The sequence below is a fragment of the Typopeltis vanoorti genome, chromosome 12 (assembly GCF_054136105.1).
Source record: "Typopeltis vanoorti isolate ZY-2024b chromosome 12, IOZ_Tvanoo_1.0, whole genome shotgun sequence".
Taxonomy (NCBI): domain Eukaryota; kingdom Metazoa; phylum Arthropoda; class Arachnida; order Uropygi; family Thelyphonidae; genus Typopeltis; species Typopeltis vanoorti.
Window position 1 is genome coordinate 58,408,439 of NC_143560.1, and position 23,150 is coordinate 58,431,588.

Sequence of the window (23,150 nt, forward strand, 5' to 3'; positions counted from 1 at the left end):
TTCTTCTCACTTTCACTCTCATTTATCTTTGTTTGTTTCCATACGAAGTGATCACTTTCCTGTTCTCTGTACAATGTATTCACAGAGAACAGGTTCACCCGTACGGATAACTATATGGAAAATTGACCAGGCTGACTGGAACACTTTCGCTCATCTTGCAAAATTTAATGCTGATGCCATCAATCAATCACCTTTCAGTGAAGCAGTAAAATATATATAACAGAATGCATTTTCTAGGCAGCAACAGCCTCCATCCCCAAAATATCATCTCGGTTTCCAATCCATCCAAAGCCTTGGTGGAACCCAGAATGTCAGACAGCCAAAAAAGATCAACACAGAGCTTGGGGCATATTTCGTAGATACCCCACCACATCAAACTTAATAGCTTTCAAGCGTGCTCGAGCCAGAGCACTTTATGTAAGACGTTAGAGTAAAAAACAATCATGGATTCAATTTACTACGTTAATCAAATGACCAGTCCAAAAATTGTATGAGATAAAATCCGGAAAATGTAAAGCAGATGTAGAACACATTGTTTGTCTACCTTAGACCATAATGGAAGTGTTATTGCTGATCCCAAAGCTATTGCAGATACTTTGTGAGAAACTTTTGCTAGAATCTCAGCAGCAGCTTCATATTCTCCTGAATTTTTAATACTGAAAGAGCAGCAAGAGAAACAAAGGCTTAATTTTTCTACCAACATTCTTCAGCCATATAATCAGCAGTTTGTTAAGGAAGAACTAAAAAGAGCTCTCCTACAATCTCACCCTAGTTCAGTGGAGACGATGACATCCATTATAAAATGATAAAACATCTACCATCATCAGCTATGGATTTTCTTCTCTTATTGTATGATAGAATACTTGCAGAGAGAACAGTTTCCAAATTTGTGGCATAAGTCAATTGTCATTGCTATCCCAAAACCAGGAAAAGATCCAACACAAGCAAATAATTATCGACCCATTGCTCTGACCAGCTGTCTTTGTAAGATACTAGAGAAAATGGTTAATGTCAGACTTCTCTGGTATTTAGAAAGCAACAATCTTCTCTCCAATACACAATGTGGTTTATGTAGACATCGATCAAACTTTACACCATTTGGTTTGTTTAGAAACTTGTATAAGAGATGCATTTCTGAAACAAGAACATCTTGTCTCAGTTTTTTTTTTTACATGGAAAAAGCTTATGACACAGCCTGGAGATATGGCATATTAAAAGATCTCTATAACCTAGATCTCAAAGGACACCTCCCTATATTTATTAAAAACTTTCTGTCCAGGTGAACTTTCCAAGTCAGAGTGGGAAATACACTATCCCGACCATATCGTCAAGAACAGGGTGTTCCCCAAGGCTCTGTCTTAAGTGTTGACCCTTTTTGCTATTAAAATTAACTTAATCATTGAACAGCTTCCTTCCACTGTAAACAATGCTCTATATGTTGACTTCACAATTTACTGTCACTCACGTAACATGAGGGTAATTGAAAGACAACTTCAGCAAGCAATTGATCATGTCTCTCTGTGGGCTCTTAATAATGGATTTAGGTTTTCAACAGAAAGAAGTGTCTGTGTACACTTCTGTCGAAAATGCACTCATCACTCAGATCCTGAACTAAGAATGGGACATACTGTTATTCCAGTAGCTACAGAAACCAAGTTCTTGGGACTCATCTTTGGCAGAAAACTTGCAAAGAAAAAAGAGAAAAGTGCAAAAGAATTTTGAACCTCCTTCGCATTCTATCCTGTACTGAGTGGGGTGCTGATTGAGTTTCATTGCTCCATCTTTATTGTGCACTTATACGTTCAAAGCTGGATTCTGGGTCCCAAGTCTATGGTTCTTCAAGACAGAGTAACCTATGATGGTTGGATTTCATCCATCATCAGGGTTTATATGGATAGCTACTGGTGCCTTTCACAGATGACCCACTCAAAGTCTCTATGTTGAAGCAAATGAACCAGCTCTATCACTTCGATGGAGTAACCTACGATGGTTGGATTTCATCCATCATCAGGGTATACGGATAGCTACTGGTACCTTTCGCACATCACCCACTCAAAGTCTGTATGTTGAAGCAAATGAACCGGCTCTATCACTTCGACGGAAACAGTTATCCCTTAATTAAGCCCCTAAAAATAAAATCTCTCCCAGATCACCCTACATGGAATAGTATCTTCTCTCTGCATTGGGAAGCTCAATATCACACACATCAAACTGCTATACATTCTTTTGGTATGCGTATTAAAGAAACTGTGCATTCCCAGCCACATCGGAATTAAAGGAAATGAGGCTGCAGACGCAGCTGCTAAATAAGCTCGTACCTTCTCCACATACGGTTTGACAGTACCATATACAGACTACAGACAGCTAATAAGATCAACGCTAATTGCTCAGTGGGAGTCAACATGGCAAGAAGCATTACGGACAACTCCTCAGAGTTGTCCGTAATAATAATAAAAAACTTATCATGTGGAAATCTCTCAAAAGCCTTTGCAAAATCTAAGTATACTACTGTGTATCCATTTCCCTTGTCCTATGCACCTATCGTCTTATTGAAATAAGTAAATAAGAACATGACCTTCCTTTAGCAAATCCATGCTATTCATCAAAGAGAATTCCATTGTTGTCAATCCAATTCTGGATCTTAATTCTTACTAAACTCTCTAACACTTTAAATACAATACTCATACATGGAGATTTGTCTATAATTTGGAGCCTAATTTCTGTCACCTCCCTTATGAAGTGGTACAATCCTGCCTTTCTTACACTCCTTTAGAACTTGACCCAGTGCAAAACTCATATTAAACAAGAATGTCAGACAAATGTCAACTCCCTGGCACATTTCTTCAAACCACACAGTGATATCATCAAGTCCCATAATCTAATTAATAATCAAGTTTATTCATTTCCCTATATACTTTTGTTCACGCTCAGTCTCTTTTTCCTCTCAAACTCTGCATAATGTCATCCCCTAAAATGAAATACTTTCATGAACTTCTCATTTAATATCTCAAATATATCCTCTGCTGCAATTAGTTATCCTTTTACCATTTTATCCAAATAGTGTCATCTTTCCATAATTGTTCTTTCTTCTGTTATCTGTCTATCAAAAGAATTCTGTCTTTTTTTGCTTTATTAAGCTAACTGCTTTTGCTCATGGTACATTTTGCTACCCTTACCAGGTGAGTCACTTAACTTACCTGCAGTTTGACTCCTTGCAGAAGTGATTATTACCATTGATCTTATGTTGCCTCCTTCATAATGCCTTCTTGCTGAGTTGCATATTAGCCAGCAAAGGTTGGTCGATTGGTAGAGCCTCTGCCACTAATGGCTCGCAAAATGTTAAGCAAGTTTGAGCGTGGTTGGTAGTTGGAAGGGGTGCAATGCTGTTAGCACACTCTCCCTCGGTGAGTCTTTGAACTCCCTGGAGGTGTCGCTGAATAATAATAATAATACTTAAATCCCTTCATGCATCTATTTCACACCTATCTTTATTTTACCTTTTGACCTTTGGAATACATTTAGACACTGCTTTTGCTAGATATTCACTGAACAGCACCCAAGCAGTATTGATATTTTTTCCATCCAACTCTTCATTCCATGCTATAGCTGCAAAGTAGTCTCCTTTGCTTTTCTTAATTACCAACTTTGTACTTATAGTTCTACATATACCCTTTCCTCACACAGTTATCATATGGCTGGCAGCCACCCAGCTAATTACTTCATGGTCTCTCTCTCTCTCTCTCTCACCAACCAGAGGATGTTTGACACCTGATTTATAGTGACATCCTCTGATGAGATGTACAAGCCAAAGACTTGATCCATGCATGTCCACTGTTACATACCGATTCAGGTAGTTGACCCCCAAAAACTCGAAATTTATCTTCATTACTTTCAGGTGCTCTCATTTCATCTTAATCTATATTGCCATAATTAAAATTGCTTATGATTATCACTCATCCACCTGTTTTCATCTCTTGCCTCATCTTCACCAACAATGCTTTCAAATCTTGTTTCATTTATTTGCTGTCATTCATTCTCACTATCTTGCTGTAAATCACATTTTTTTGCTATCAGCCCTACTCATCATCTTACTGTTAATTGCATTCAGTTTTTCTTTGATATTTTCACACACTTTCTTATTTTGTGTTGACTCTTTTCTTCACCATCAGTTTCACATACTTAACATTTGCATAATATTTCTTGATATCCATTTCACTTATGATCTCATGTTCCCTACTGTGATTCAAACAAGCCTTGTGGTCCATTAGCATACCTTACTTCCTGCACACCTACACTCATTTATTCATCTCTCCCATTCTTCACATAAACATGTACAACATCTCTCCATGCATGCATATTACAATCATGCTATACACCAAGGTAAGTACACTCGTGGCATAATATGTGAACACACATGATTGCCAATAAATGTACTCTACAAAAATGATTGTCAATGTCTTCTTGGAGGAAAGCTTCTTAAAAGCATTTATGAATGGTTTTCTTTTTTTGTGCCATGATATTATCATTATTATAATAATAGCATGGAGACAGCTTGCAGGTGTAGCAATGGAATGAGGAGTTAGCTGGAAAAGAGATCAATGCAGCTTGGGGGATTTTCAAAAAATATTTAGTGGATGCAATGTCTAAATGTATACCACGGGTGAGAAGGTTAAATAAGGTAGGTGTGAGATGGATGAATAAAGAGATTAAGCATGCAATACAGAGAAAAAGGGCATTGTGGAGGCAGCATACGAGAAGTGGAAGTAACCAATTTCATGAGGTCTACAAAGACCAGGCAAGGAGGGTGACTTGGTTGGTGAGAGTAGCTAAAGAGAGGTATGAACAGCAGTTAGCTAATGAAGCTAAAAAGAATCCTAGGGAGTTCTTTCGATATGTAGCCAGCAAAAGAAAGAATGATTATGGAAGGATGACATTGATTGGAGGAAATGGTATAAAGACAGCTGTTGCAGAATGTGTGGTGGAGATACTTAATGAGCAGTTCAAAAAGATCTTTCAATCTTGTGAATGTGACTTCATGGAAAGATTAAGAGCAGTTGATGATAGGGAGGAGAGACTGACTGTAAGTGAGCAAGAGGTGTTTGGGGAGTTGAGTAAACTAGATGTAAATAAGGCTGTGGGACTTGATAATATGTCACTGCGTATTCTGAAGGAATGTGCCAGAGAGTTGACACCTGCCTTGACGTATTTTTTTAATACGAGTCTTGCACTTTGTCAAGTTCCTAAAGAGTGGAACTTTGTTTTTAGGAACTTTGTCAAGTTCCTAAAGAGTGGAAGGAGGGCAAGATTGTGCCACTTCATAAAGGAGGTGATCGAACTCAAGCATCAAACTATAGGCCTATCTGTGTGTGTCAGGTGTTGTGGTTAAGTTGTTGGAGAAGCTTGTGAGAACTAGGATCCAGAGTTGGGTTAATAACAATGGTATAATCTTTGATGGACAGCATGGATTTGCTAAAGGGAGGTCGTGTTTTAGTAATCTACTTACTTATTACAATAAAGTGACTGCTTCCTTGGACAGAGGAGAAGGATACACAGTAATATACTTGGATTTTGCAAAAGCTTTTGATAGAGTACCTCATGATAAGTTGACAGTCAAACTAGAGCAGATTAGTGCATTTAATTGGAGACTGGCTATCTGATAGGTATCAACAAGTTGTGTATGGGGGCGCAATATCCAGGAAAAGGAAAGTCACTAGTGGAGTGCCTCAGGGATCTGTTTTAGGGCCATTACTATTTAACTTGTATATTAATGATATTGGCGAAGATTTGGATGGAGATATTCAGTTGTTTGCAGATGATGCAAAGTTGGGACGAACCATAAAGAGTAGTGAAGATGTTGTGGCCTTGCAAGAAGGCTTGAATAAATTGAGTGATTGGGCAAGCAAATGGGGATGTGAGTTCAATGTTGCGAAATGTAAGGTTTTAAAATTTGGAAAACAAAGATGGGATGCAGCAATTATGCTTGGTGAGAATATATTGTTGGAAGTAGAGGAAATAAGAGATCTGGGAGTGATAGTGGATAAGGATCTAAAATTTAGGGGACACATCGCCAAAATTGTGAAGACAACACAAAGACTTCTGGGAATGATGTGGAGGACACTGACGTGTAGAAGTAGGGAAATTCTTGTTCCATTGTATAAGGCTTTGATTAGGCCACACATGGACTATTGTGCCCAGATTTGGTCACCTGGTTTTCAGAAGGATGAAGAGATGTTGGAAAGGGTCCAAAGGCGACTGACTAAGGTAGTTTCTGACCTCTGGAATGTCGAGTATGAGGAAAGATTGAAAAGATGTAATTTGCAGAGTCTAGTGGAGAGAAGGAAGAGGGGAGATATGATAGAGACCTACAAGTTGGTAAGGGGTTGTTATAGGATCAATGGTGGAGAAGTTCTACAGAGAATAGTGGGAGATCAGGGCAGAACCAGAGGTCATTCCTGGAAACTGTATAAAGAGGGTGTGAGTAGGGGAGTGAGAGGTAGGTTTTTTTTGTGCAGAGTTGTGAATGATTGGAATGCCTTGCCTGAGAGTGTGGGGTCTGCAAGGAGTTTGAATGTGTTTAAGACCTGGTATGATGAGATGTGTGTGAGATAAAAGGACCTCCTAGATGATTCTTTGACTCCATGAGGTCTTGTTTAATAATAATAATAATTATAATAACAAACCCTTCATCTTGTCATTGCTCACCTTGGAAGGACATGTTCAGTATACAGTGCATCTGTCATGTTTTTAATAAGTGGTTTAATATTTAAGAACCTCATTCACACTCCTTGCATTCACAACATGTTCTGGCATGAAATTATCTGACTCAATGAGGTGTATTTCTTAAGTTGCATATTATCAATAAAATGTATATATAATTTCTTCTTGTTAATCTGTTCAGCTGAAAAAAAGTGGATGAAATATATTAATCATCATACACCTCATATTCATGTTATTTCAGTTGTCTCAATGTTATTGCAATTTTAATAGTTCATTTTGTATCCATGTTTTGGTTGATGGAAATATATATCATGGTCAGTCAGATGGTTAAGTAAATTATTGTTCATTCACATCTTTAGGAAGGTGTTAAAACAGTTGATGTTAACAGACATTTCTTTTCATATTTGCTATGTTAATTTATCTTGAAATTTTCAAATGAAATGTCATACAACTATATTGGAACATACTCGTATTTAGAAATGCTTAGAAGTAGATGACTGGCAAAATGCAGAAAATATGAGAATATTCTAAATAATAAAAACTATAAATTTATTCATGCTTACATTTATGTTGTATTGAATCACTTTTCATTTAAGAAATAGGGATAATTATATCTGTTTTTCAGTAAAGATTTAATACATTATAACTGTGAATGCCTGTCTGCAATTTTATGATAGCACTGCTGTTTCCATCAGTGTTGTGTGACATCATGTGTGAAGGCATATTATTGTCAGAAACATGGTAACAGCAGGAGTAAAGAGGAAAGAATGAAAAGTTTCAAAGAAGAGTACACAAGATGCAAGATGGTTAATTTATTTTTTTAGGGATGGACTTTTAATCAGGATTGGTTGATATATTTGCAGAGAATAGGGAGAAAACCATTTCTTCTATACCCCCCCCCCATTTCTGATGTTCAGGGACACTTAGTGGAAGGTCATCGAAAGATGCATTTCAGAAGATGTTTTGTTTTTGCAGTAAACTAGCAATTTTGATTTGCATTTTGGTAGAGTTTTGTTTATTTTTCATAGCTTAGTGTAATAGCTTGGCTTAGTGAAGCTTTGCGGGTTTGAAACAGATGTTTCTTATACTATTTTTTGAGGCTTGCAGTGAATAATAAGAAACTGATGAAATCTACACATTGGACAGTGAGAAAATCAAATGTAATAATGCTGTGGACTTTTTGAGTATAGTTCATTGTCATGACTGCAACATATACATTACTGAATATGGGGAGTGTGTTTGTAGAAAAACTGACAGGAGATGAGAGAGGGTAAATATATGATACAAATTGTGATATTCAGTTGGACTACAAGTTATTAGTAAATGCAAAACTGACTGATAGAACTTAATTGCCGGAGCAAATGACTGTATGAATCATAGAACGGAAGCAAGCAAGACTACCAAAGTGAAAGAAAATATAGGTGATGAAACAAAAGCAAGTGACTGTGGAAGTTAAGGAAATTAGGAATGAGGAAATGAAAGAAACAAATGTCAGGTTAACAGAGAGTGTAATTTTCAGGATGCAAGACTTGAAAAATGAGCTAATCAGAATGAGAAATGAGATGACAAATATGTGTCATGCGGTGAAAAGTTTGGTGGACAAGAATAAAAGAATGCAAAAGGTTAGAATGAAGGAAATCATAGAAAAAGAGGTGAAGAATTACTCAAGAATAGCAATGCAATGAGATTTTATTATTAGAGGAGTGGAAAATAAGAGAATACATAAGGTGTGTTATCCAGGAGGGAGAATTTGCAGGATAATTGATCTCTGGCATATTGAGAAGCAGATGAGCAAGTGAATTGGCAGTGGTTGTTGGAACAAATGACTTGGCTTGACCTAAGGGGAAAATGTAGGGATGGATATCAGGAAGTCATTGAAAAGAATGAAAGATAACTGTGTGGTTGGAAAGGTAGTGTATTGCCAAGGTGTGTTGGTGACAAGTTGAGATGCAGAGCAGCGATCATGAATAGTATGATGGCACAGATGTTTGAGGAGAAGAGAATGGAGTTTGTAAATGTATTGGATGCATTGGAGGGAAGGATGGATTTGTACAAAAGTGAGAGGTTTAATTTAAATGGATTTGGTGTGAGTCAGGTAGTGAGATTGTTGCTGAAAGGAGAAGTAATGAGAGATGTGAGCAAGAGAGTAGAAGAAGTAAGAGGTGAAGAAAAATATCAGAGGAGAGGAATAGACAAGTTGGAAGTGGCTGTAAATGAGAATAGTAGTAGTGTGAGAGATAATGATGAGAGAGTAAGAATGCAAGATTAAGGGAAATGAGGGAAGTAGTGAATATTGGAAATAGTAGTGAATGTATGTATGATGATGGCCAGTATGGGAATGGGATGACCTAGGATGTAAGGAGTGTAGTTGAATCTGTGAAGATAGATATAATAAATGGTGATAAAGGTTATTTAAATTAAGGGGATATTAAATCCCACATAGTTTTAAAACCGAATAAGAAACTCAAAGATTGGAATCAGAGAGTTTCTTGCCGAATATAGTAAACTATAAAGTAAACTTAATGGTTGCACCTGTTTGGAAACTCGTATCGCAGAGTATATAAGTTCTTTTCGCTATACACTTTGGTATTAGGTCTAGCTACTCACTGATGAAGCCTCAAAAAAGGCTGAAACCGGTCTGGGTAGTGACCTCCCTACCATAATGCAATAACAGCATACATTTTCTAGGAAATGTGTTTTTACATTATGGAAAATACCTAAGAATAGCGATCAGAATTTACCGACTTTGCTGAGAGTCTTCCGGTATTGCACTACGTGCTAGGGTCACTTGCATTTGCTCACGCCAGTGGTCGCCGATACTTTATAGTTTACTATATTCGGCAAGAAACTCTCTGATTCCAATCTTTGAGTTTCTTATTCGGTTTTAAAACTATGTGGGATTTAATATCCCCTTAATTTAAATAATGTTTTCATTGCTTAAATGAAGCTTATTAGCTCTTTATACTTAAGGTGATAAAGGTGATTGGAAATAATTGGGTGTGGAAAAATCACAACCAACAAGTGGTATGGGCAGGACTGGTTATAGATCTAAAAGAGAATTGCTGTATTTATTTACAAATTCCAGGAGCATCAGACATGAGGGAGATGAAATGGTTTTGCTGATCGAGTTTCTTTGCCCCAAAATTGTTGGAATAAGTGAAACATGGTTGAACGAGGATGATAATCTGACAGGAATAGAAATGAAAGCATATGATATTTTTCATCAGGATAGAAAAGACAAGAAGGGAGGGTTAGTGAACAAATGAAGAGTGATTGATTTTATTTAGGTAATGTAGATCGAAATGAACAGGCAGCATTTGGGAAGGAAAATGAATTTCTTCAGTTCTTGAGAGAGAATATTTTAGGCAGTATGTAATGGAGGGCATGGAAGGATTTGAGAGCCTTAGATGTAATCATTTCATTAGAGGGTGTGATTGTCAGTGGTGTACAACACATTTCCCGAGTGAGAATGATCACCTGAGTGGTGGCTTGCTCTATGAAGACTTCTGTGAAGAAAAGATATACATGGAACTGACAAGCTTAGGAGATGGCTTACAGTTATTGCATGGAACAAGATGTTAAGTGGGAGGATGATAAATGCTGCACAGGAACTGAACAAAAGATATTTAACAGTATCAATGTGTGAACGTATTCTGAAGAACAAAAGGCTGAATAAGGCAGGTGTCAAATGATGAGTGACGGGACTAAGCACAAAATTTGGAAGAAGAGGATTCTGTGGAGGCAGAATAAGATGAATAATGATATTGATCAATTGCATGAGGATTATAAAGTGCAGGCCAGGAAGGTGACCTAGTTGGTAAGTACAATGAAAGTGTACTATGAGCAGAAATGAGCAAATCAAGCAAAGAAAAACCCTAGAGAGTTTTTCAAATATATGGCAAGTTTTTCAGATATGTGATGAAAGAATGCTTATGTAAGATGATAATGGATGAAGATGGAATAGTACTTTCAGAGGACAAAGTTGAGGTATTCAGTTAACAATTTATAAGGATGGTTCATCCTCTTCAGGGTAAAATTGTGAGTAGCCCAACAAGTCTAGAGGAGAGTTTCATTGTGAGCAAGCAGAAGGTATAAAAGGAAATAAGCTTGATGTCAACAAGGCGATAAGATTTGTTTGATTTTAGAATAAGATTACACTGGGTTTTTTTGGACCAATTTAATGATAAATTATGCCAACAAGTTTCACCAACTGGACTGTTTGGTCTCTTCAGGGCATACAAATGGTAAAGACAACTCAAAGTCGCTAGTACATAGAACAAACATATATAACGTGTATATATATATATATATATATACACGTTTGTTCTATTAGGGCATTGGCTCCTGTAGCTCATGGTATGCAGTACTGTTCACTCGTTGATGCTGCTGGGACATCCAACATTGAAACTGGATGTGATTTGGGCTACCATTGCCCTGCGGTTGGTCTGTATAAGCCTGTGAAATCTACTTCAACATCAATCTACAGACCTGCTATGTTATGTTGGCTCTGTTCAAAGAAGTGATGGTTTGGGGAGCCTTCTCATGTGATACATTAGGTTCCTTAGTGTGTTTGGGGTGGTCCTCAATACATACATAACGTGTATGTATATATATATATTTATATACGTTTGTTCTATTGTATTAGTAACTTTGAGTTGTCTTTACCATTTGTATGCCCTGAAGAAGCCAAACAGCCCAGTTGGTGAAACTTGTTGGCATAATTTATCATTAAATTTATTGGTAAAAAAAAAAACAGTGTAATCTTATTCAAAAATTAAGTTAGGGCCAGAAAAAAAAAATACACTCACAAGGATTTGTTTGAATTGTGAGTTTTCCTCTGGTGTTGTAATTCTTTGTAATAGGATTTAATGACATATCACCCATGTTCCTAAAGGAATGTTACAGGGAGTTGGCAGTAGTAATGCCATATCTGTTTAATAAGAGTATTACAATAGCACAAATCCCAAGAGAGAGAGAGAAGGTAAAATTGCTCCACTGCATAAAGGTGATGATAAAGCTAGTTACAAACTATAGGCTAATCTCCACTCAATGAACAAATAATTAGAGATAAGGGTGATGGGAAGTTGACACTGGCATCACCCATGCAGAGCAAAATGCACCCAAACTGAATGCATATGTTGAATAGGCAGACATCGAGGCTTCCCAACAGTGTATTGTAATCTTAGCGACTTGATCATGGATGTATTATTGACACAAGAAAGATAGGTCATTCTATCACCCAAGTGGTAAGAACTGTAGGGTTCTTATTGTATACTGATATATTGTCCACTGATTGTATACTCTAACACGAGTATACAATCAGTGGACCTACCAGCGCCTAGTGAGCAAGTGGTAGCTGACCACACGGCATTGATGAATGGGATTGACGTAGATTTTACAGGCTTATATAGACTAACCACAGGGCACTGGTGGCTCAAATCACATCCAGTTTCAATGTTGGATGTCCCAGCAGCATCATCGAATGAACAGTACTGCATACCATGAGCTACAGGAGCCAATGCCCTAATTGTGTATCAGTGTTGACAGCTCATCATTGGACATTGCACCTTGCCTGGTGTTAGAACCATTAAAACTGGACCTCTGCAGAGTGGACTAGTCATGTGGTCTGATGAATCCCATTATCAGTTGTACTGAGCTGACAGGAGGGTGTGGGCACGGCATCGACAACATGAAGCAATGGACCTGCTATGTCATGTTGACTCTGTTCAGGGAAGTGATGGTTTGGGGAGCCTTCTCATGTGACACATTAGATTCCTTTGTGTGTTTGGAGTGGTCCTTAAATGCTGTAAGCTAACAGAATGTGCTGGCTGATCTCCTACACACTTTCATGGCCTTTGCGCATCATGCAGCAATGGTCTGTTTCAGCAGGACAATGTACCATCCCACTAGGCAAAGCTCAAGAAACAGTCATTTGAGTTTGGGACCATCCACTGGCCCTCAAATTGCTCAGATTTAAATCCGATTGAATCTCTCTAGGATGCTGTAGAGCAAGACATCAGATCCATGTATCCAAGACTGACAGCTAAGACACAGTTGTGAACAAGGCTGCAACAGGCATGGCTGAAATTACCTTCAGCAATCCTTTTGGCATCTGGTGGAGTCAGTGCCTCAGAAAGTATAGGCTGTTATTTGGGCTAGAGGGCCGACACGCTATTAGTAGTTTGTCCATTGTGTGTGTGTGTGTGTGTGTGTGTGTGTGTGTGTGTGTGTGTGTGTAAGTCAGGGGACTCCAAAGTACAGCCTGCGGGTCAGATGCGGCCCGCGATATGATTTTATCTGGCCTGCCAATTGGACTAATTTTTCAATAAGAATCTGCAAAAAAAATATGGGGTTTTGATAGATTTCAAATGCATTAATTAAAATCGTGTTCAAAATATATTCCCGAATAGCAAAAAGTAACCATAATCCAAGTTACGGTCTTTCTGACTGTAACTTGGATTATGGTTAAAATGGACTAACAAAGAAAAAAAATTTGAATGTTACAAAATTTTCCAATCAAATTTGAAGAAATTTACTTGTAAATTTATCTCTATTTTTGGGACCTTTACGAACAAACTTTTTCCTGAATGAAATATATCAAGTCAAAATACTGAGCAAATTTATCTGATGAACATTTGAAATCGCTACTTGTAATTAGCACTTCAAAATTTGAACCCGAGTTTAATAAGATTTTAAAAACACAAACACAGTTACATCATTCACATTAATGGTTTTATTATAATTTGTGATAAAAGTATGAGAATTTGCTGATAGCGTTCGTTGTCATTATTAATATACGATAATTTAATCTCACATACTCTGTACTCAGTTTTTATCTGCTTTCAATAAAACTCATATAATCTAGTTGTAGAGTTTTTTTTTACTACAGCCCGCTGAACAGTGCTGAAGTACCTAATGTGGCCCTCACGGTGAAAAGTTTGGAGACCACTGATCTAAGTTGTGAAGGTATTGGAGAGATTACAAAGAAGTAGGATACAGAAATGGGTTGATAACAGCAGTATTCTCTGTGATGTCAGCATAAGTTTGTTAAAGGGAAGTTATATTTTATGATCTTTTATGTGCTATAACAAGATGATGCATGTATTGGACAAGGGAGATGCATATACAGTGGTATCCTCAGATTTTTTTTGATAGTCTACCACAGGACAAGCTGTTAAATTTTGAAATGTGGATTACTGACTAGTGAGTTAGGTTGGGGACTTGCTGTCAGATAGGTATCAGACCCTAAAAGAGGAAAGTAACAAGAGGTTTCTACAAGGGCCTGTATTGGGACCATTGTTGTTCAAATTGTATATTAATGATACTGTAATGGGTTTAACTTGTGATATGCAACTGTTTGCAGATGATGCAATATTGAGGAGAACAACTCAGAGTCAAGGAATTGTTGTGTTCCAACAGGAGGGCTAGAATAGTTTGTATGAATGGGCAGTTAAGTGGAACTGTCAATTAATTGTTGCAAAGTGTAGGGGTTTTTGAATGGTAAGCAATGATGGGATACAAAATATATATGCTTGATGAGAAAACTTTGTAGGAAGTAGAGGAGAGAACTGGAAGTGGACAAGACTTGAAATTCAGGAACCACATTGCACATGTTATGAAGTCATGACATCGGATAGTCGCATTGATATGGAGGATCTTGATGTGCAGAAATAAAAAAAGTTATGATTCCATTATATACGCCCTTGATCAGGCCTCATATGAATTACTGTGCACAGATTTGGTTATCTGGTTTTCCTGGTGATGAAGATATGTTAGAAATGGTACAGAGAAGATTCACAAAGGTGGTAAACCCCTTTTTTACAATGTCATTGGACATTACTGAAGTGTTGTAGAACTAATATATGAATTTTTTAGTAAGTAATTTAAGGAAATTACAACGTCAACTAGGATATAAATTAAAATAAATTTTAACATACTTCAATATTTCGGCAACGTCACGTTGCCATTTTCAAGAAACTTAAGAACAAGACACATGCACGCAGGCACAACAAACAGTAAATGAAGCAGGAAGCTATGAAGAATAGAAAATAGGAGAAATTTTGGACATACCTTTTTGGATGTTGTTTTCTGCCTCCTTATTCTGCCGATGTGCCTTCATATGCTGTTAAGCTGTTAAGGAAGGGTTTTTTTTGGGGGGGAAGGGGTAGGTAAAGTAATGTGGATGGAAATTATTTGAAAAGAGGCAAGGAGACAGAAAACAACATCTAAAAAGGTATGTCCAAAATTTCTCCTGTTTTCTATTCTTCATATATTAGTTCTGTAACACTTCAGTAATGCCCTAGAATTTTGGGTAAAGAGCCAATGACATTGTAAAAAATGAGACACTCCTAAACTAAAGTAGGCTATATTAGCCATTAAAATAATAGTTTATTTTAAAGAAGTAACATGGATATTTCCCAGAAATAATACCTATAATGGTGGTAATTTTCTTTGGAATGTGGAAGACAATTTGAAGGAATGTAATTTGCAAAACTTTGTGAATAGAAGGAGGGGATTAAGACATATAAGATTGTCAAGGGATGTTATCAGGTTAACATGGAAGACATTTTTTTACAGAATGGTATAGGTGGGATATCATGGAAACTATTAGGAGGATGAGAACAAAGGGTTGAAGTGCAGGTTCTTTGCATAGAGAGTGGTTAGTGAGTGGAATGCATTGTCTGAGTGTGTTGTGTATGCAGACACATTGAATCGATTTAAGGCACTGGTGGATAAACTTTGTTTATTCACCAGTGTACTGGCCTGTATGAGTCTCTTTCCTATTATTATTACGTGCGACTCTAGGGAGTTCTTAGACTCATCGAGGGAGGCCCTAAACATGTCCACACAACTATGACATTCTCACAGTATCTATCATACCTTGCCTTGAACTCGCTCACCATCATAGCACCCACAACAGACTCTGGCAGCTTATTCCTCTCATTTACTACTCTAAAAGTAAAGAAGCTCTAACACCCTTGCTAAATGCACTCTTGCCCAGCTTCCATAGGTGGTCCCTAGTTCTCCCACTACCATTCCTGATCTCAAATATATCCTCTGATTTAATCCTATAGAAACTCTTTAGCAATTTGAATGTCTCAATCATATCTCCCCTTTTCCACCTATCAACTAATTTCTGCAACCCACAAATCTTCAACCTGTTCTCATAAGGTTCTTTCCATAGACCTGCTATCATCTTGGTCATTCGCCTCTGGATCCTCTCCACTTCCTCCCCATCAAGAAGAAAGCTAGGTGACCAAATCTGGGCACAGTAGTCGAAATGAGGTCTTATCAAGGCTCGGTACAGAGGTACAATAACTTGCTTGTCTCTGCTAGTCAAGGTATTTTTCAACAACCAAGTGAGTTGATGAGCTGATTTAGCTACTTTTGCAATGTGCCCCCTAAACTTCATCTCCCTATCCACCAACACTCCCAAGTCCCTGGCCTCATCAATCTTCTGGAGTACAGTTCCACCAATGTGGTATACTGCTGCTAATCTTTTCACCCCAAAATGCATAACCTTACACTTTGCCACATTAAATTGACATCCATTCTCCTTAACCCAGTTCCCCAATCTATCCAAATCATCTTGCAAAATTTTGACATCATGTGCATTCACTATTACCCTACCCAACTTTTCATCATCAGCGAACAAATGAACTGTTCCTCTTAGATCCTTCTCTATATCGTTAATAAACAAATTAAACAGCAGTGGTCCAAGAACAGAACCCTGCAGCATACCACTAGTCACAGGCCATCTTTTGGACTCTACTCCTGAATAAACTACTCTCTGATATCTCTACATCAACCACCCACCTATCCATCTCACCAACCCTATATCCATTCCCATATGTTGTAGTTTATGGATTAGAAATCCATGTGGTATCCTGTCAAATGCCTTAGCCAGGTCCAGCAGTATCACTGTAAACCCCATTACCCTTATCCAGTTCAGCTGTCACTGTGTTATAAAACTTGAGCAAGTTACTGAGGCATGATCTACCCTTCACAAAGCCATGCTGTCCCCATACAGTATTTCATTTTCATCAATCCATTCCTGTTTTTCCCTTGGCTACTTTCTCCAAGACCTTGACAACGACTCCTGATATGCTGATCGGTCGGTAATTTGCAACAGTAGTCTTGGATCCTCCTTTATGCAGTGGAACTATTTTCCCCTCTTTCCACACGTTTGGGACTAAACCAGACCTGAGACTCAGATTAAACAAAATGGTCAAGGGCACTAACAGTTCTTTTGCTGCTTCATGTAAGACCCGTGCTGGTATACCATCCAATCCCACAGATGTATTCACATTAAGGTTCTGTAATAGACTATTCACCTCCACTTCATTCATCACAATTCCCATATAAAGTAATGGTTCCTTCATTTTTTTCAATATCACCACCTGGATGATATACTCTTGCAAGGTGCTCGTTCAGTAACTCCACTATATCGACTGATTCAGTGACTTCCTTACCATCGTCATTCCTTAAAATCATTTTGCTGTGTACAGTTTTTTTTTTTTTTTTTTGCTTGCAGCATATTGAAAGAACTGTTTGGGATTCTCTTTAGTTTGCATACTAGTTTCCTTTCATAATCTGCTTTTACTTTTTTTACCACACTCGTTACCCTTCTGGCCTGCACTTTATACCGTTCTTGTGCCTGCAGGTCACCTCTTTCTTTAAATTCGCTCCACAGTTGTTTCTTTTTTTTGCAGCTCAAGCTTAGTGGTGTTATTCATCCAGTTAACCCCTATTTGTTTTTACTATTCAGACCCTAGGTATACAATTAGCCATAACCTCCTGTAAATGCTCCTTGACCACTTCCCATGCCCTATCGACATCCAGCCCTTGCAATTCCTATTCACAGTCTATAGTTTCCTATAGACTGTGAATTGTAGATAACCATCTGGTTGGTGAAGAACACCGAGATTATATGGTCTTCCAAAAGTACACAAGCCACGAATTCCATTAGGGCCGGTTGTAGACTGTATAGGTTGTCCCACTTACAAAGTATCAAAATTTCTGTCAAATTTACTCGCTTCTTCAACTAGAAGAATTGCTACATATATAAAAAATTCTGTGGACTTCAGAAATAAAATTTCTGATCTGCATCTAGATGATTCGGAGATTATGATTAGTCTAGCTGTTTCGCTATTTATGAATGTTGTGTTGGCGGACAGCATAGAATAACTACACCAAGAATTTCCTCCAGACATTGTCAAATTATTTGAATTTGTAATAAAGTCCAGTTATTTTTCCTTCAAAAACCAGTTATATCAACAAATTGAAGGGACAGCAATGGGTAATCCAGTATCTCCTGCTATTGCCAACAATTCATGGAGCATTTTGAACAGTGTATCTTTGACAACATTACACCCAGACCTAACATTTGGTTCAGATATGTGGTTGACATTTTTGCCATATGGAAGGTCACCTCAGAAGAACTACAACTGTTTCTCTCAAAAATTAATGCATTTCATCCAAGGATCCAGTTCACCCTAGAAGTAGAAGTAAATAAGCAGTTAGCATTTCTAGACCTCTTGATTCTTTGCCAACCAGATGGTTATCTACAATTCACAGTCTATAGGAAAGAGACTCATACAGGCTAGTACATCCACACTGAATCACATCACCATCCCAGCCAAAAGGCAGGTACTATAAAAACACTAGTTCATAGAGCCCGCTCCTTTTCTTCTTCAGAAGAACTTTTACAAAAAGAATTACAGTATATTAATTCCTCCTTCATATCCAATGGCTATAAGAAGTCCTTCATAAAGAGAGAGCTTTAAGTAGTCATGCTCCAGCATCCTCTTCAAGTACAGAAGAACCTACACGTATACCTATCCCCTATGTACAGGGGGTTAGTGAATGCATAACTAAGGTGCTAAAACCACTAAATATCTGTGTGGCTTTTTGACCTGTCAGAAAAATCTCCACTTTCCTAATGTTTCCAAAGGACAAGCTCCCACATCTCAGCTATCCAGGTGTCTACCAGATTCCCTGCTCGTGTGGATTATCATATTTTGGACAAACAGGAAGATCTGCTCAGGTCCGATTAGAAGAACACCAGTCGTACATCCAGTACCTTGAACCCGAACAGTCTGGAATTGCAGAACATGCCATCAACACCAGACATAGAGTTAAGTGGAACAAGACAAAAGTCATTCATAAAAGTCAGTTCCTAATGGAATGGCTATACAAAGAAACATGTGAAACATTACTTCACTCCCCTAACCTAAACAGATCCGATGGTCTACGTCTTTCCCCCTTGTGGAAGATAGTACTTTATAAAGCAGCAGATCTTTCTAACATATAATTGTGTACACACACACACACACATATTAAAAAAATAATAAATTTAAATTATAATTAAATAATTATTATTTAATAATTAAATAACTAAATAATTAAATTTAAATAAATAAAATAAATAAATAATAATAATTAAATAAATTTAAGAAATTTAACCTTAGCTACTTAGGTGGCGCTTTGTGAATATAACAGTTATTGTTTAATTAGCCTTGTACCTGTACTGATGATGTCTGTGATACTCAGGTAACTATTATAATAACGGAATTAACTCACTGATGTGAGTTAATTCCATTATTATAATAGTAAGACAAGTATGATACTTAATGGTGAGCAGCATGACTTTGTGAAATATAGGTTCTGCCTTGATAATTTATTTAAATTTTATAATAGTGACAGCAGCATTAGATAATGCAAATGGTTAAACCATGATACTGCTTGGCTTTCCAAAGGCTCTTGACAGAATACTGCATAGAAAACTATTACATAAATTGGAATAAATGGGAATGGAGGTGAAGCTGGTGGCATGATATATGCTGATATCTGTCAGATAGTGGATGGCTGACTGATAGATATCAGAGAGTAGCATATAGAGTGGAATCAAGGTGAGTGAGTGAGGGTGACAAGTGGAGTACCTCAGGACACTGTACTAGGATCACTGCACTTTAATTTATATATTAATGATATAGGGAATGACTTAAGAGGGGGATATTTAGTTGTTTGCTGATGGGACAAAACTTGGGAGGGCAAATAGCTAATAAAGGTGCTAAATATCCCACAGGATGTTGTAGATAAACTGGCAGTGTGGACAAAGAGCAATGCTTGTCGATTTAATGTTTGTAAAATGTGAAATATGTACTTTGGAATGAAAAGATTACATACTCTGTACCATACCTATGACACTATATTGCAAGAAATTAATAAGGCTAGGGATTTTAGGGTGGTGATGCACAGAGAGGTAAAGTTCACAAGACATTGCAAAGGTCGCCAAATATTTCAAAGGATTACTTGGAAGTTGAAGAACACACTAACAAGTAAAGATAGGCAAATCATAGTCTCTTTATAAGGCTATGATTTGCTGTGCACAGATTTATTCATTTGAGTTTCTTGGGGGATCAGGATGTGCCAGAGACAAAGGAATAAGGCTGGTGGGGAGGGTCTGGGGGAATGTTCCCTATGAGGATAGATTGAAGGTGTATGGGTTGCAAAGTGTAGTTGATGGGCAGAAAAGAGGGGGCAGAAATATAAACTTATAACTTACTAAAGGGGTTATGTAGGATTAACACAAAAGAAAATTTTCAGTATATGACAATTAGGCAGAGAAGTGAAGTCCACTTTCCACCCTTGTAGAAGTTGTGTAAGAGCATGGCTAGTAAGGGTTATTGACCAGATTTTTTGCTTGGTGAATGAGTGGACTGAAACTCTCCTTTCTTAGTGTGAACATTTTTTGCAATTTTCTTTCTTGTTGAAAATTTGATATTTTTATTCTTTCTTTTCATAATCCAGTCCTACTTTGAATCTTTCTGAGGTGCTTCTGTTTAAATGTCTTAATATATTTTGCATTTCAATATCAAATATCAAGGGATTGACACACACAGAATTTCATTCTGTGTGTGTCAAGAACAGAATGAGAATTTTATCTGATTTCTGTAATTTTTGTTTTGATATTTTGAGATATACGTATATTGTTTAATGTCACTATTTCTCATGGTTAAACATAATTAAAAGTTTTTAAATTATTATTTTTAAAGGTTTACCAGGCTTTCCTGGTATTCAAGGAAAACAGGGGCCATATGGATTACAAGGAGCTACTGGAGAAAAGGGTCATCCAGGACTTTCTGTTATTGGTCCCCCTGGAGATGATGGGTGGCCAGGATATGATGGATTACCCGGACTACCAGGAATGAGAGGAGATCCAGGACCTCCAGGTGAAATGAACTGATTGCCAGCATTACTGTTCAAATTCTTTTCCATATCTTTTGAAAACATACTTATCTAAGATAATCTTTTCATTTTATTGACTTCTCTTAATGGAAACTAATTAATTTGGAAATAATTATATGAATTCAACTATTATAAAACTTTTTTATTGAAGTTACTGTATTTTGAGAACACATATAAATATGCTCGTTTTTAATACAGATGAACTAGTGGACATTAGAGCAATAGAAGATAAACATAGTAGTGCAATTTAAAGGATGACAATCAAGAGCCTATTCATGAACTTATTCCAGTACAGCCGCATTCTGAGAGTGATAAAGTCCTGTTTGTTCTAAGCACAGTAGTGTATGTGCATAAAACTGGAGTAGGTATTGAGAAGAATGACTTCCCAGAATTGTTGCAATTTGTGACAGCCATTTCCATTTAAATTAGGTGTATATTGAAGACCACAGTTTCCTCGTAAAATTTCGTGAAGCTTTTTTCATGGAGCTATGGAGAGAAATCAAACTCAATATAGTTAAATTTCTCTGGTTCTAAGACTGAAATAATCCTGATGACCTGTTTCTTCATATTTGTATATTTGCCTAGTATGCGTAATCTTGCTCACAAGAACATATGATAATTAGCTAGATAAGACAAGAAATAAACTCTATGTTTGACAAATGCAAAAAAAAAAAAAAAAAAGATAAATAGCTCAAGAACTAGGAATGTGCACTGTAGATTAACTAAATGTAGAATTCTGGAGATATGTTCAAAAATCTAGTTAATCTAATGGAAGTAATTTTGTGATTCATTTGGAGGTAGGATCATTCATTATCAATGGTCTGCTGGTTAAAGTTAGCATTCATCAATAGACTATTGATAACTACTGCCAGATGATGATATTCAGTTTGTTTATCAACAGAATTTCAGTAGAATAGAGGGAATGAGTATGTCCATAAAAGCATTTTGATAGTGTTTTTGACTTGAACAGATATAAGTGTATTGATCCATATGGGTTTTCTTGGTGTATATTGGAAACTGAAATTTGTCAGGTTGTTGCATAATCAGAATGCTAAGAAATGGAAGACAGTTTAATTTTCTTAGTAAATTGAATTCTATGGTATATCATGTCAGATTGATTTTTCTAAGAAACTCGTACTTTTATGTGCAAGGTGATTTCTATATACCTTATATAATTTATACAGGAATAGTAAGTTGAAGAGAAATTGTATTAAACTAATGTTCTTTGAATTTCACCATTATTTTTATTTTTTATATCAACCCCACATGTGAGATGCTCTTAAATGCTTAGAATGTTAGCACTATGTGTGTAAATAACAAGTTAAGAAAAAGGTACAAATTTGTTGTTGTTTTTTTCAACAGTTGTGGTTTTTGGAAAACTGCAAACTGTTTAAGAAAAACGCATTCCAAAGAATAAATGGAATGAAAGAGAGAGAAACAGAGAGGCTTGTTCAGTAAGTTTGAAGATGGACAGTAAATAGTATTGACCATCAGACATGAAGGTCATAAGTTTGCAAGAACATTGTTCATAAAAATATCTGTATAAGAGGAATAACAATATCTATGAGATAGAGAGAGAATAGAATTTGGAATGAATCTTCACATGAGAGATTGGGGGGAGGGGGGAATCATGAATTAATCAGAATCTGAAATATTAAATAGAATTAATATTTCAGGGTTAGATGGATTTTGGAATCTATATAGTACCAAAAGTCATAGAGATGAGAAGTAGTGTCTTGAGCAGAAAAGGAGAAGTGTTTTTGGAGACAGAAGAGGTACTACGGATATGATGTGTTTGGGAACATCTAGAAGTATGAATCAGCCCATGAAAAAGAAAGCTTGCCTTGGAAATCGGGGTATTATCTAAGGTAGGGTGAAGTAAGGTTAGAAACAGAACACACCTGTTTTGGTAGTATTGAAGTTCACAAGGTTGTCCTTGCTCTGCTAAAAAATTGCAAGGAGATCAGAATTTAAGGAATTTAAATTACTAAGAATCCTGAAGCTTGAAATGTTTGTGCACTGCAGGTTTGTCAAATGAGGAGGGAAAATGTTGGAAGTTTTTTTTCACTTGGTTAGACTATAAATTATATATTTAGTTTAATTCTTCATCCAAGTGTAAGCAAACAAAGTTTGCGCTTGAAGTATCTTCAGGACTGGGGCAACTCGTGGCAAAGGTGGACTGA

At 36.9% G+C, this 23,150-nt stretch overlaps 1 protein-coding gene across 1 annotated transcript in view; it reads left to right on the forward strand.

Annotated features, from left to right (window-relative positions):
- The window catches only part of LOC150100817 (uncharacterized), a 975,156-nt gene that overhangs the window by 423,294 nt on the left and 528,712 nt on the right, over positions 1–23,150 (forward strand). The window contains exon 17 of the mRNA XM_090401910.1: positions 20,775–20,951. Within this exon, the coding sequence (XP_090258036.1) occupies positions 20,775–20,951 (177 nt within the window). The remainder of the gene's footprint in view (positions 1–20,774; positions 20,952–23,150) is intronic.